General features: G+C 39.5%; 1 protein-coding gene across 12 annotated transcripts in view; it reads right to left on the bottom strand.

Annotated features, from left to right (window-relative positions):
• Positions 1-13,875, bottom strand: part of LOC123771082 (uncharacterized) — a 37,778-nt gene that overhangs the window by 1,708 nt on the left and 22,195 nt on the right. For 10 of the 12 annotated variants that reach the window (XR_011223754.1, XR_011223753.1, XR_011223759.1 and 7 more), the window contains 5 exons: positions 11,902-13,606; positions 9,848-9,921; positions 7,896-7,999; positions 6,445-6,603; positions 5,217-5,358 (listed from right to left, as the gene is read on the bottom strand). Coding sequence is in view for 1 of the 12 variants with exons in the window: in XM_045763401.2 (XP_045619357.2) it covers positions 6,514-6,603; positions 7,896-7,999; positions 9,848-9,921; positions 11,902-13,606 (1,973 nt within the window). In the remaining 11 variants the exon portion in view is untranslated. Of the gene's footprint in view, positions 1-5,216; positions 5,362-6,034; positions 6,604-7,895; positions 8,000-9,847; positions 9,922-11,901; positions 13,607-13,875 lie in introns of those variants that run through there. The other 2 variants (XR_006774440.2, XM_045763401.2) reach the window with 2 other exon arrangements.

Below are 13,875 nucleotides of genomic sequence, written 5' to 3' on the forward strand. Positions count from 1 at the left end.
ATACCTTTATGGGAGATGGGACAAAAACGGATAGCTTCCTTAGCGGCAGCATCCGCACGCTCATTGAAACACCAATATGGCTGGGAACCCAGCAAAACTCCACTGATTTAAATTTACTAGAAATAAGAAACAGCCAATGTTGAATCTCAATGACCACCGGATGGACAGGATTAAAGGACCCTAGAGCCATGAGGGCACTAAGAGAATCAACTACAACCACAAAGGAGGAATGAGAATGAGAAAGCAAGAGACAAAGAGCATAAAGAATAGCATAAAGTTCTGCCGTAAAGACGCTAGCCTCCGAAGGGAGGCGACATGCAAGTACGGTCAGGAAAAACGACAGAGTAGCCCACACCATCCGCAGACTTAGACCCATCAGGGAAGATGGAAATAGAGTGGGAGTGCGAAGAAAAGTGCTCAAGGAAGAGGCTTTTCAGAATTGTAGGAGGGGTAAAGGCTTTAGTAATACAAGTCAAGGACGTACAAAACTTGGGAAGGGGGACTCTCCACGGAGGTAATGAAGGAACAATACGAGGAGAAACATTAGAAATATGAACAGAAAGAGAATCCTGTAAGCGAGATAACTGGACAGGAAGTGGGAGACAATGAAGAGGAACAGGAACCACAGGAGGAGGAAAAGTCAATGCACGACAGAGGCGAGAGGAAGGATATTGGAAGGACCGCGCAAGATAGCGAAGACAGTAGCGATCATGGCAGTCCTGAAGAGAAAGCCAGTGTCAACATACAAACTAAGGGCGGGAGTCGAACGAAAGGCACCAGAGCCGAGAAGCAACCCAGTATGGTGCAAAGCATAAAGATGGCGAAGAGTAGAAGGAGAAGCAGAAGAATATGCAGGGCAACCATAATTGAGTTTAGACAGGACGAGAGAGGAGTGCAAATAGAGGAGCGTGCGCCTATCCGCTCCCCAAGAAGTATGGGACAAAACCTTAAGGAGGTTAAGGGCCTTAGAGCATTCAACTCGGAGGCAAGAGATATGGGCTGACCAAGACAAACGAGTGTCAAAGACTAACCCCAAAAGCTTCGCGGAATCCCTGTACACAATGAGATGACCATAAAGCAACAACAATGAAGTAAAGGTCCTTTCAGTAAGAATCTATCATTCACTGAAAGTTGCTGCAGTTAAAAAGAAAAGAAAATACAAGTCCCTAGAAATAAACAAGCAACCTTTTCGACTAAGGAAAAGAAGGTAGTTATTCTACTGTATAAATCTAAGTATTCACTTAGATAACTGTATCCAAGCATAGAGGTTCCCCCCCCCCCCTTCCCTTTCAGAAAAACATCTACTTTCGAAAAAGTTTAACATTGGCCAACAAAAATGATTCCAGAACTAAATTGCCTAATACCAGGAACAACTGAGAGCCATGACAAACACTGCAACCCTCTCCTACCCCCAAGTCTTATGCTATTTATGATCCAAGGTAATTTGAGATACTATACTGTACTTCCTACTGACGAGTCTAGTGAGAGGGTGATCTCCTGGCGATTAAATTGAAGCACGATACAGGTGTCAACGAACATCAGTCAGCCCACTTGTCAGCACAGTGGGTGTCACTAATGACATCATAATCTGCAGTGTTGTATGCCTCCCTGTGGCCATTTAAATCAATAAAACACAGGGTTGTGGCAATGTTTACAGCATAAGGCAAGGTATAGAGGAATCCTGGAATGCCATGTAATGTGTAGTCCTTGAATGTGCTTTAGGCAACCAAATTGAATAACAACATTTCTGGTGTTCGGCTATATAATCCGAGTTTCTCATTCGGTATAATGTTTTAAACCTAAATAGGAATTCACTTTAAAGGTCAATTTATTTGGAAAGTGCTAACCAGATTCCAAATTACTGAGCTCTGAAAGTACTACAAGGCAAGTTTAACCGAATGAGTGTTTGCCTATCCATACCCCCATGAGGTATGTGACAACACTGAATAAAGAAAGGGTCTTTGAGCATTCACCGTGCAGGTATTTGACATGACCAATATAGCCAAGTGTTAAAGATCATTCTAAGCAGTTCTGCACAATCCATATACTATCAATTAATATAATTGTACAATGGTGCTTGGTGGATGATATTTCCTATTAAAACTCATTGGACAACTGTTTGTATTAGACATTTTAAACCTACAAATGGTAGCCCTAGATATCGCACTACAGTATTAATTACAAGATGAACAATGTAAAATCAATACCACAACAGCAAAGGATGACGGCTTTTCAACAACCGACAAACACACAGGTCTAACACCAGCCATCCCGAGAGAGGACGTCCCAAGCATGGGACGTCCCGTCCCATGCTTGGACTACCCAAATCACCTTTGCTACCTCACGCGAGCACGCAACAGCATGAGGATGCCATACTCCCAAACCAACTCCATGCACTTTGAGGCTTTAACAACTCAACATTTAAAAAGTTGATTTAAAAAATCAAACACCTGAATTTTTCCCTAATTAAATTTACTAGGGAAATGCACACCAAGCCATGAAACTTACAATGAAGATGAACAAACTACACACAACTGTCACCAAACTTCCACATACCACCCCCCTCTCACTCCTGCCCTCCCTCCTTAGGTGCTCTGATTGGCTGAGCACCTGAGCCACCACCACTCACCTCTTGTTGTGAGAGCCTAAAGCATGTTTGGTTGCACTTTAAAAGTTCCCGAGTGTACTCGCCTAATTGTGAGTACCGCCTGCCCGGTTCACCATTTTGTTTTTCAATCTACCTCAATTTACCCCTTTACAGTCAAATATTATGCAAAATTCTGTTTAAGACTTGTCCCTTCTTAACTTAAATAACTGCTTTGGCCATCTGCAATCTTTCTAGGTGGGTAAAAATGACTCTTTGAGGCCAGAAAGGACTTATCAGACGGCGATCATAACAATACGGTACACACACAAAATCACAACCTGATATACACCAAGCAGAAAATCCACTGGAGCTGTGAGGCGACGTAAACCCTTGCCCAAGGCACTGGCAGCTGCATACTCTACCACAGTATATTACTGACTTTGTAAAAGTCTTACAACCGGATTTCCCCATAAATCACAGCAAGTTTTGAGGCCCCTCCTTGAGTCAACGTCTTACGTAAGACCTACAAGCACTCAGGTGAAGACTGAAGCAGTTCAACACCATACGCCCCAACTTCAAATACACAGTTGAGAGGCGGGACCAAAACGTGATTTTCTGTGTGTGCCTGAAGTTGGGGCATACGGTCTTGCTTCACCCTTCACTTTACCCTTCACCGGCGTACTTCAGGGGTTATATTTAATACTTGGACTGGCTTCAGTAGGGCCTCCAGACTTTCTGTGGCTTCACAAGTGTCACGTGAATCCCCTGCATAGCAGTGGAACTGCCTTTTCCCTTCACCTTCAATGCCTCTGCACTGGAAGTATACATCTACACCAGCCCAGAAGAGTCATCAGTCCTGCCACCTCTCCATACCCCCCAGGGCCTGGCACGGCCTGGTACGACTCAGAGGCAAGCCGGGCGCCACTGCTAACTGGCAGTTTGTCCCCACAAACAAGCAGTTAGCCGCCTTCAACTGACAGTGGTACAGCTCAACACAAAGGCACTGCCAGCCACAACGAGCAGTTTGCTAGTTGACCAGATGTCCACCTCGTGTTGACACTGGACGAGTCATCACCGCCGGACTATATAAAGAGCGCTGCCTCCCTGGAGAGGCAATCTCTCCCTTAGTGCTCTAGGATCACCTTGGTGTCTCTAACCCGTCGTCCACTTCCAGCCAACATCATGTGACTGATGCCATGGTGGTATGGTAGCTGTCTTCAGAACACCAGTATATCTTCATACTTTTATTCATGGCTTATAGTTTATTTTTTGCATTTAAGGTCATACTAACTTGTTCACCTTTGCATTACATGATAGTCAAGTATTGTCATGTGTTATTTTTGTTCATTACTATTTCAGTAAATTGTTTAATTATTTATTTGATAATTTTCATTTGTTTCCACCTGCAACTTACACACTGCAAGGCCAATAGCAGCATTTCTTTCATTTATGTGAGGGAGAGCCACTGGAGCACCTTACATTTTACTCTTGTACTCACCTAGTTGTACTCATCTAGTTGTGCTTGCAGGGGTTGAGCTCTGGCTCTTTGGTCACACCTCTCAACCAACTGATGTACAGGTTCCTGAGCCTATTGGGCTTCATCATATCTACAGTTGAAACTGTGTATAGAGTCTGCCTCCACCACATGACTTCCTAATACATTCCATTTGTTAACTACTCGTGACACTAAAAAAAATTCTTTCCAATGTCTAGGGCTCATTTAGGCACTCAATTTCCACTTGTGTCCCCTAGTGTGTGTCCCTTCTGTTAAATAGCCTGTCTTTATCTACCCTATCAATCCTTTGGTATGTGGTGATCATGTCCCCTCTAACTCGTGTCTTCCAGTGGAGTGAGGTTTAATTCTTGTAGTCTCTCCTCGTAGCTCATACCCCTCAGTTCGGGTACTAGTCTGGCGCAAACCATTGAACCTTTTCAGTTTAGTCTTATGCTTGACTAGACATGGACTCCATGCTGGAGCTGCATACTCCAGGATTGGTCTGACATGTGAGGTATACAAAGTTCTGAAAGAGTCCTTATACAAGTTTCTAAAGGCTGTTCTTATGTTTCCCAACCTGGCATATGCCACTGATATTATCCTCTTGATATGGGCTTCAGGGGACAGGTCTGGCGTGATACCAACTCCCAGGTCTCTGATTCTTGAAGAATTTCATCTCCCAGTGTGTGTAATCGCCTAGTTGTGCCTGCGGGGATTGGGCTCTGCTCTTTCGGCCTGCCTCTTAACTGGCCGTATGCTAACTCTTAAGTATGCTAACTACTACTAACTTAATTTTTTTCACACACACACACACACACACACACGCACACCTCGGGAAGCAGCCCGTAACAGCTCTCTAACTCCCAGGTACTTCCTATTTACTGCTAGGTAACAGGAGCATTAGGGTGAAAGAAACCCTGCCCATATCCTGTGGCGCCGGGAATCAAACCCCGAACCAAAAGACTACGTATCCAGCCTGCTATTCTGGGAATGTGTTATTGAAGCATTGTTTGGAATGCGAAATGAGATTTTCCATAGGTGCAATGCTATAAAGGGGGATGCATTCACGGACCACCAAAAACCATCACACACCCAATTATTTAGGAATTATACAAAACTCGGCATATTACTTACCTTGAGTGGAGTTATTCTGCTTGTCAAAGTTGGCCATTTTTGAGGAGTGAAGAGATCTAATTGCTGGACAAGATAGCAATACATCTGTAGTGACATTTCATTGGAGATGCAGATGATGGCTGGTCATTTTCAGTGTCACTAGCTACTGAAGCAGATGGTTTTGGGTCAGAATTTTTCTTATCTTAAAAATTGTCGAGGCAATTGTAAGATAATAGTAAGAAAAGGCCCGGCAATTGCCTATCTATGAGGCAATTGCCGAGCTGGAGACTTTATTGGGAAATATTTTCTCAGTGCTTTGCAGAACTATCATCTTTCCCAGGTAAATTTGCTTGTAGGGTGCAAGACCATTAATATAAATTTTGAGATGTTTAGATGACTCAGCATCATCTTGCTGTTTCAAAATTGTCAAGGAATCATCTACCAACTTATATGCCTCTACTAATCTCCTGGCTGTGACCAGGAGTCAAACCAGGCCAGCCGCCCCCACACCATGCCACCAAGAGGGAGAACTGCAAAAGGGCCGCTGGTGCAAACCCAGAGATGATGCCTTGCAAGAAAGGTGCTAACAAGATGAAGAAAAGGCCTAACAGGCTTTGTCTCTAATAATGGGAACCTGAAGGGTATTACTCTATACTGAAACGTGCAGTTTTGATATTGTTGCAGAAATAAATTGAACAAACTGATGATTGTCTTAAGTCAAATTGATTCCTCTATACACACAAAAATATATTGTACAAAAAGTTATAAGCCATCCATTTAAAAATCATGACTTCCATTTACTATCTAAGCTACCAAGGTATATTATACACACTAAGAAATATGAAGAGCATTTTATATTTTTTCATGAATAATACACATGAAAACATGTTTGGTATATAGAATCATTTACAGTATGCTTAGTGCACTGTACAATATTTTACACACTCCTGAGCTACAGCCAAGTACAAATAACCAGAAAATGAGAGTGTATTTTTCAAGAGAAAAATCATTGTATTTTTCTCTTGAAAAATACAATGAAAATATCACATACAATAACAACAATGAAACTTTTCCACAAACAGTATATTACACCACCCACCTACCCAGACTCACAAAGTATGTAACACCAGCGAGTGTTGTATATAGTATATGACTGTAGAGAGAGAAACATTGTATGATCCCAGAGACAGCTGCATACAATATACAACACAAGAGACTAACCAATATACAAACTGGCACTCCTACTCACACTAAATTTCTTTTTTTGTAACTTTCACTTTTAAGTCTGGTTTCAGCCACAGCACACACTGCGATGGCATCAGTAATGTGTGTGTTTGTAGATCCAGTCCTCCGGAGAGAGTCCAGAGTCCAAGTGAGGCACAGATGCCGGTAAGGGGTTTGCTGCCACCTGAGTAATGAATGGGAAATGTTAGCTTTGTTTTCTAGCGTTTCAAATCAAATGAGCAGTATAAATATTTGGTGCAGGTATAGCCCAAATAGTCAAATATAGTTCTATATAATGAGGGATTTGTAGCCACTGACATGCAAGTTATACATCATAATTGCACTAGTCTTACTTGCATGAAACTTTACCATTACTTTACCATGAAATTTAATCAAGGAATTCAGTTTGATATATTAAGAGATAAGTTAGGAGATGGAAATTATACGTATAGTGCAATTTTGAGCTATGAAATATCATACTGGTACAGTACTGTATTCTGTCGTTTCAATATTGTATTCAAAACTTTTTTTTAAGTGACATTTTTGTTTAAAGTTTCATCAATTTTGAAATGGTTTTCTTATTGAAAATTATAAAATTTAAGTGTATTCATGTTAAACACTCAAATAATATACAGTACACGTGTAAGCAATGATTTTTAATAATCTAAAAGTATAGTAAAAGCCTAATTTTGTAATTAACTTTTTGTTGTGCAGATTTAACTTTGAAAACTCTTGAAATTTAACCCACCCAAACTCTCTTCCCTCCTTTTTCCTGTTGGAAACATAAAAATGTCAAAACCAAATTCATCTGCGATTAGTGCCCTGTACAAATCGTGCATTATGCTCCAGTGGGCACTGAGGCACGACGCAGGTCCATAATATTTATGAGTGTATGGAGTAACACTTTGCAGATAGAATTTAATACGAATTAATGCCTCATTATGGAACGGAAGAAAGTAGACCACACACAACATACAAATTATGTGAAAAGTCTTTAAAGAACTCTGATAAAGAGAGAGATCTAGGGGTGATCCTGGATAGAAAACTGTTACCTAAGGACCACAAAATAAACATTGTGTGAGGAGACTATGCTATGCTTTCCAACTCCAGAATTGCTCTTGAATACACAAATGGGGAAAGAAAGTTTAGTTTCTTTTTTTAGTTTCACAGTTTAAGAAACTGTTCATGACCTTCGTGAGTCCAAAATTGGAATATGTAGAGATTATATATTGCCTGTATCTCAAGAAGCACACTAATAAACTGGAAATGGTGCAAAGACATGAAACTAAATGAATTATGGAACTGAAAGAAAGAGAGTTTCAAGGAGAGGTTAGAGGCATTATATATGCCAAAACTAGAAGATACAAAATAATAATATACATTTATAATATAGTACAATATACATTTATTTTTTTTGTAAATATGACAAATATTTAATACAATACAATATTGTGCTATATAAATGTGATCAAATACCTGCGGGAGATCACAGGTGCCTGTGTGATGGGAGTGTGACATCTGACTTGCTAAACTACTACTTGAATCCACCCAGTCCTGCACACCAACACAAATGTTAGCATCTGTCAATCAAAATCAGCATTTAGTAAAATCCTCTAGGGCAAAATTTATATTTATTTTTTAAATGGACATCAGGACATTTTTAAGAAGTGACACACCTATGGGACAATAACTTTAATAAAAATAAAACACAAAGAAATCACATTACCGTGATGTATTAACGACAAATCTGTAGGAGCCGGGAGGAGAATTTGAAGCTATGTGCTGGGAACTCCCCGGATATGGGATAGCCCACTATACCACGATATGGTCAAAAGCATCTCAACGACCAATCAAGTCCATTAGTCGTTGAGATGCAAGTCTCGTCCTAACCACATACTCAGGCCTTTAAGCACTCGGGAGAGTGTGAAAGTGTGTAAATCTTTATATAAATTTCACAAATACATATGGGTGGATTTTTAAACCAAGTAAAATACCCAGCATTTCCACAAATATGATAATGTTATCTTATTTGCAAACATGCAAAGCATCAACACATGCAAAACAAAGTCCACTTTATAACTGGCCTCTTAAATGAGGCAATGCAATGTTTGCAGCTTTAACTGAAACTCACATTAAGGATGACTATTGTATTATTATTCATCAGTGAGTTGGACACTGGAGTACAATCTTTTCAGATGTGTCAGGAAACACAGGCTACAGGGTGGGGTCAACCTGTACACCAAAGACAAGCGCATCTGCACTAAACTGCTAAACACCACAAGCGATATGGTAGAAATGCTGATAATCAAAATAAAAATTCTAAATGTAATGATTGTCCTTGTATATAAAATGCCAAATGCAAATCCTCAGCAGTTTTAAGACCAACTTATGAAAATAGAATACTGTACTGTTTAGAAAACTTCACAAACCTTGCCCCCTAACATCATCTTGCTTAGTGATTTCAACTTGATCATACTTCATAGGATTAATTCTATAGTATGACTACAGAGTTCCTTGCCCGAAACTCAAAAAGGAATCACACTGCGATGTTATCATCGCAATGACATCGAAGACATCTAAAATGGAAAAATGTGGCAAATACTGTTATAGTAGAGAGAATCCCAGGAAACAGTCTGAATGAACAGAACATCTAAAACACACTACTCTGTCCCATCATTGACAAGGAAAGCTATGTAGGGAAATAGAAATTATTGAGCTCAAGCTGCAATAAGCACAATATGCAGGAGAGACAAGGGTGCAGAAGGCCATAAATGAAATTGAAAGGAATACAAAATACTTTTTCTCCTATGCAAAAATCAGAACAAAAGCTGCATCCAGCATTGGGCCCTTGTGCAAGGGTGATGGAACTGTCACAGATGACAACAAAGAAAAAAAAGTGAAATACTGAAGCTTCAGTACGATTCTGGTTTCAGTAAACCCCTGACCAGATTGAAGATCAAACAAATTCTTTATGAATGTGATACCAACATCGAACCATATATCAGATGTCATTAACCCCACTGGACTTTGAAGTTGCCATAGAAAGTATGCCCATGCACCAGGCCCAGACTCCTGGAATTCTATATTCATCAAGAACTGCAAAACACCACTATCACAGGCCCTAAACATCTTTTGGAGACAAAGCCTAGATACCGATGTCATCCCCGACATACTTAAAACAGCAGAGATCGCGCCATTTCACAAAGGAGGTAGCAAAGCAGAAGCAAAAAATTATTGACCAATAGTTCTAACTTCATACATCATAAAAATCTTTGAGAGAGTACTAAGAAGTAAGATTACAAATCACATGGAATTACAGTATATCTTCATAACCCTCAGGCAACACGGGTTCTGAACAGGGCACTCCTGCCTCTCATTCTACAGAATTCTGTTACATAAATATAGTACTGTACGTTACTTAAACTAACCTTGATGGCTTGGATGAATATGTTGAGAATCTCTAAATACATCCTGAGGATTTGTACTGGAGTAACGTTCACAACTGGAGAAAAATATCACCTAATCAGTAATTGTAAGAAATAATTTAAACTTGGACACTAAAAAGGAAGAAATTAATAAAATACAAAAATAGTTTCATAATGATATAATGCAATCCAGTAGTGTACAATACTGGTCATCAGCAGGAGCCTCAAGCTCCTGTTGATGGCCATTCACACTATGGGTTCAAGCTAGTTTCATGTTCATTATTTGGATTCAAATTAATAATTTACAAAGACATTTGGCTATTGAGGGATTTCATTTTCTTCGAACCTTGCAGTTGTTTGTAATGCTTTGCTTACTTTCTGGATGTTTTCTGTGAAGGTGATCACAATTGTAGCAAACCTTGTTAGTTCTTATATGCCAGCTACCTATCCCCCCTATCCATTAATGTCTAGTTACATTAATAAATGTTCCCAACAAATTCCAGTAACCAGCAAGCTTTCCCCATCAGCCAGCTTACAGCAGCTTGAGGCAGGAAACATGTCAGGTGAAGCGTGAAAGTAAATCGGTCATGAACATGGCATCATCAGCTGTAACCCACCCAAGTGTAACTACACTTGGGAATCTTTATTTCCCTGTAATTACCTAAGGATGAAACCAAGTATTTATGAAAGATCTATCTATAGTCACTCTTGGATAAAAAGAGCTTTTCTCCAATCCCTTCCAAGCTTCATTATGATCAAACAATGACATTTGAGAAGATTCATGTTGTACTAGTGCAGTGCCACTGCCCTCAATATCATGATCGTGGCTGATCAGATCCTTGGTGATCTTGCCGTAGTTAACATCCACGTGGAAGAGTGCCATAACACACTCATTCAGTCATCCACTAAACTTAATGTTGTACTGTGTGCATATGCTTAGATTTGGGCAATACAAGAGTTTAACCAAGTACTTAGTTCTGTTATGTTTATTTATATATACAGTATGTATTTGGGTGACAAGACTCAGAGTTTAGTGGTTTTTAATGTTTAATATAGTCTTGTTACATCAGTTTGTCATTGGAAATGTAATGACATGTCATGACAGCTGAGATGAGTAGAGAGCTTGGATGTGGGGCTAGAGCATGGCGCTCAAATGTGGAACCAGTGCTGAAAGCTCAAATGGTTCAACCAGAGTTGAAAGCTCAAATGGTTCAACCAGAGTTGAAAGCTCGAATGCAGAACGAGAGCTGGAAGCTCTAGTACGCCCAGAATCTGGCAGTGTACTCTGTGCCAAGACTGTAGCATCTAACCTCGTCCAGTGTTGGTATTACTGGTGAATGTCGAATTCTTAGAGATAGGTTATGTGGAATTAACAAGCACATCTAATTGCCTACAATGGAACTTCTGAGAATTTGGAACAATTATATTACTCAATATAATTGCTATAATGCTAATAATCATAATAGTGTTACACAGTCTTCCGAACTTGGTGCCTTACTTTAATAATTACAGTACTGTACTTACTTTTGTGCTAATAAACACAAGAATAGGTAAAAATATGTAATTACATAAACTATAGCGTTATAAGCATGAAAATAAGTAACAAGAACAGTACTGTGATTCCATAAACAGTTAAGCCCAAGATTGTATGGTTATTACTTGGAAAGTACTGGATAAAATCTACTGCATGACATTAACACAAGGTACTGTAGATGCAATTACTATAATACAGTACTGATTATTGCAAGATACTCTAGAGTGTGTAAATGTATAGGAAGGGGAAAAGTAGTACAATATTCACATAAGGAGTGGTACAGGAGGGGGCACTAATATAAACACAATAACACCCCTCTGTTGACGTTATATTAATTTGAAATAAAGCTTAAGAATTCTCTAACTCTGAACAATATTAAGAGTATAAAATGTAAACTCAAAATCATATGAAATGGCAAGCAAAATCATTAAAATAATTATGTTGAGAACTCGATATTATATTCAGAAATGTCCTGTGCAAAGATTAAAGAAATTTTCAATAAACTTTAATGCATCATACTCACCGGCACCTCTCACCATGAGGATCAATCGCCGAAGAGTACACACTCGATGCATGATGCTGGTTTGACACCCGAGGCCACATGGCACTTTGTTCTCGACATCCACGAGTTCTTTCAATATCACTATCTATAGGAAGATCTTTTAATAAATTATTATAATATTTAGAGGTTGGTTGGCACTCTCTCTCATCCAGCGATATTAAGAAACCCTGTGAGTTTTGATTAGTGACATGGCCACTTTTGTGTACCGAGGCAGAGCAACATGTATCACTACATGCTATAGATCTCTGTAATGATCCACTTGTGGAATGGTTTCTGAAGGAAGTTGGACTGGAAGGACACAGAGGATCTTGGAATGCTGAATGCCACGACGGCTCTCTAGTATCTAAGGAGCTCGCTGGAAAGATCCTGTCTTTAGAAGAAATATTTGGTTGAATATTTTGTATCGAATGTGAATTCATTGGTTTTTTTAATAACGCATTTCCCGTATGGAAATTACAACATTTTGTATCCAAGTGACTATGTGGCTTCAACTTGTCACTGGGCTGATTATATGCATCCACTGCAGGAGCAAATACTTGCTCTGGTCTAATATCTAACTGAATCTTTTTGTTACAAGACTGATCTTGAGGAACAGAGTGACAGGCTGGAAGAAAAGACTGGTAGTCTAAGGAAAAAATTGGTGCATTGGAGCTAGTTGCTACACATGACAAAAGTGAAGGACTTCTCGATAAGCCATATGTCAAATTAGAAAGAGATGAAAAGGGAACCTCTGCAACCCTTTCATCCATCTTCCTCCCAGCACTTTTCCAAGTGATGACAGGGGAGTTAGGCTGTTCATCTAAAATCACTGGTCCTGTTCTTCTAATAGGATAAGTGGCTTTGTTTCCATTTTCTTTAACATTTCTCCCATCACACTGGGGAAACAGGCTTTCTCCATAGTCTTGCAGTTTAAGAGAATGATTTTTATTATGAACACAGTCTGCCTTACTTGCCCTGGTATGGTCAAATATGGTGTCAAGATGTGGTAGAGTTACTATTTGAAGACCAGTGTTATTAGTATTCTGTGGAATGCCGTCTTTAGTAAATCCACAATGTAAGGTGCCGATTTTATTAATATTTGTACTAGTATCTTTCTTCTCTTGGTCCTTAGACTGTTGCTCACACCTTTTTAAATAATGCAGGGCATTCACTACAACTGTTTTTGGGCACTCCGAGTCACATACCGATTTAGAACGGGGCGTTTCAATTTTTGATCTCTTTGTATAACCTGATTTCTTCACTTTTGACAAGGATAGCATTTTGTTTTCTGATGTGTCCTTTCCCCTAGCAGCTAATAAATTTAATTTATTACTTTCAAGAACCACATCTTCAGACTTTGATTTAATATCACTAACACTGTTATTGGAAGTACATTTTAAACAGTGTAAACTTTCATTTTGATTACTAATGTCAGCCAAGTCTATCCTTCCACATAATTGTTTTGGCGATCTTTTTTGCAGCTTCTCCTCGTACCGCCTCAAGAGAGCCCGTGGACTAATAATGGTCGTGCCAGGACACACCGTAATATTTAAGGCCGACTCCTGTTCAGTCACTTCACCTTCATGATGGCTTACTAGTTCTATTTCTTTGTTCCTTTTCAAGTATTCCGAAGTTGAAGGCGTTTTCATTAAATCCAATACTTGACCTCTCTTTTCATTTCCATCACCTAGAAAAAGATAAAAGATAAGCACATAAAATTCCTTCCATCTAATGCCACTGTTCACCTAGCAACAAATATGTACATGGGAGTTGGACAAATGTTGTGAGCTGCATCCTGGGCAAGGTCAGTAATTGGTCTAGAGATCTTGATAAGCCTAACCAACTGCATGTCCCTGACAATGGCAAACAAAATGCAATTTCATAAGTGCTATGTGATGCAAATCAACCGATATATATAATATTTCTAACTGAACAAATCCACATGGCCATGCCAAG

Source organism: Procambarus clarkii, chromosome 65 (genome assembly GCF_040958095.1).
Source record: "Procambarus clarkii isolate CNS0578487 chromosome 65, FALCON_Pclarkii_2.0, whole genome shotgun sequence".
NCBI classification, from domain to species: domain Eukaryota; kingdom Metazoa; phylum Arthropoda; class Malacostraca; order Decapoda; family Cambaridae; genus Procambarus; species Procambarus clarkii.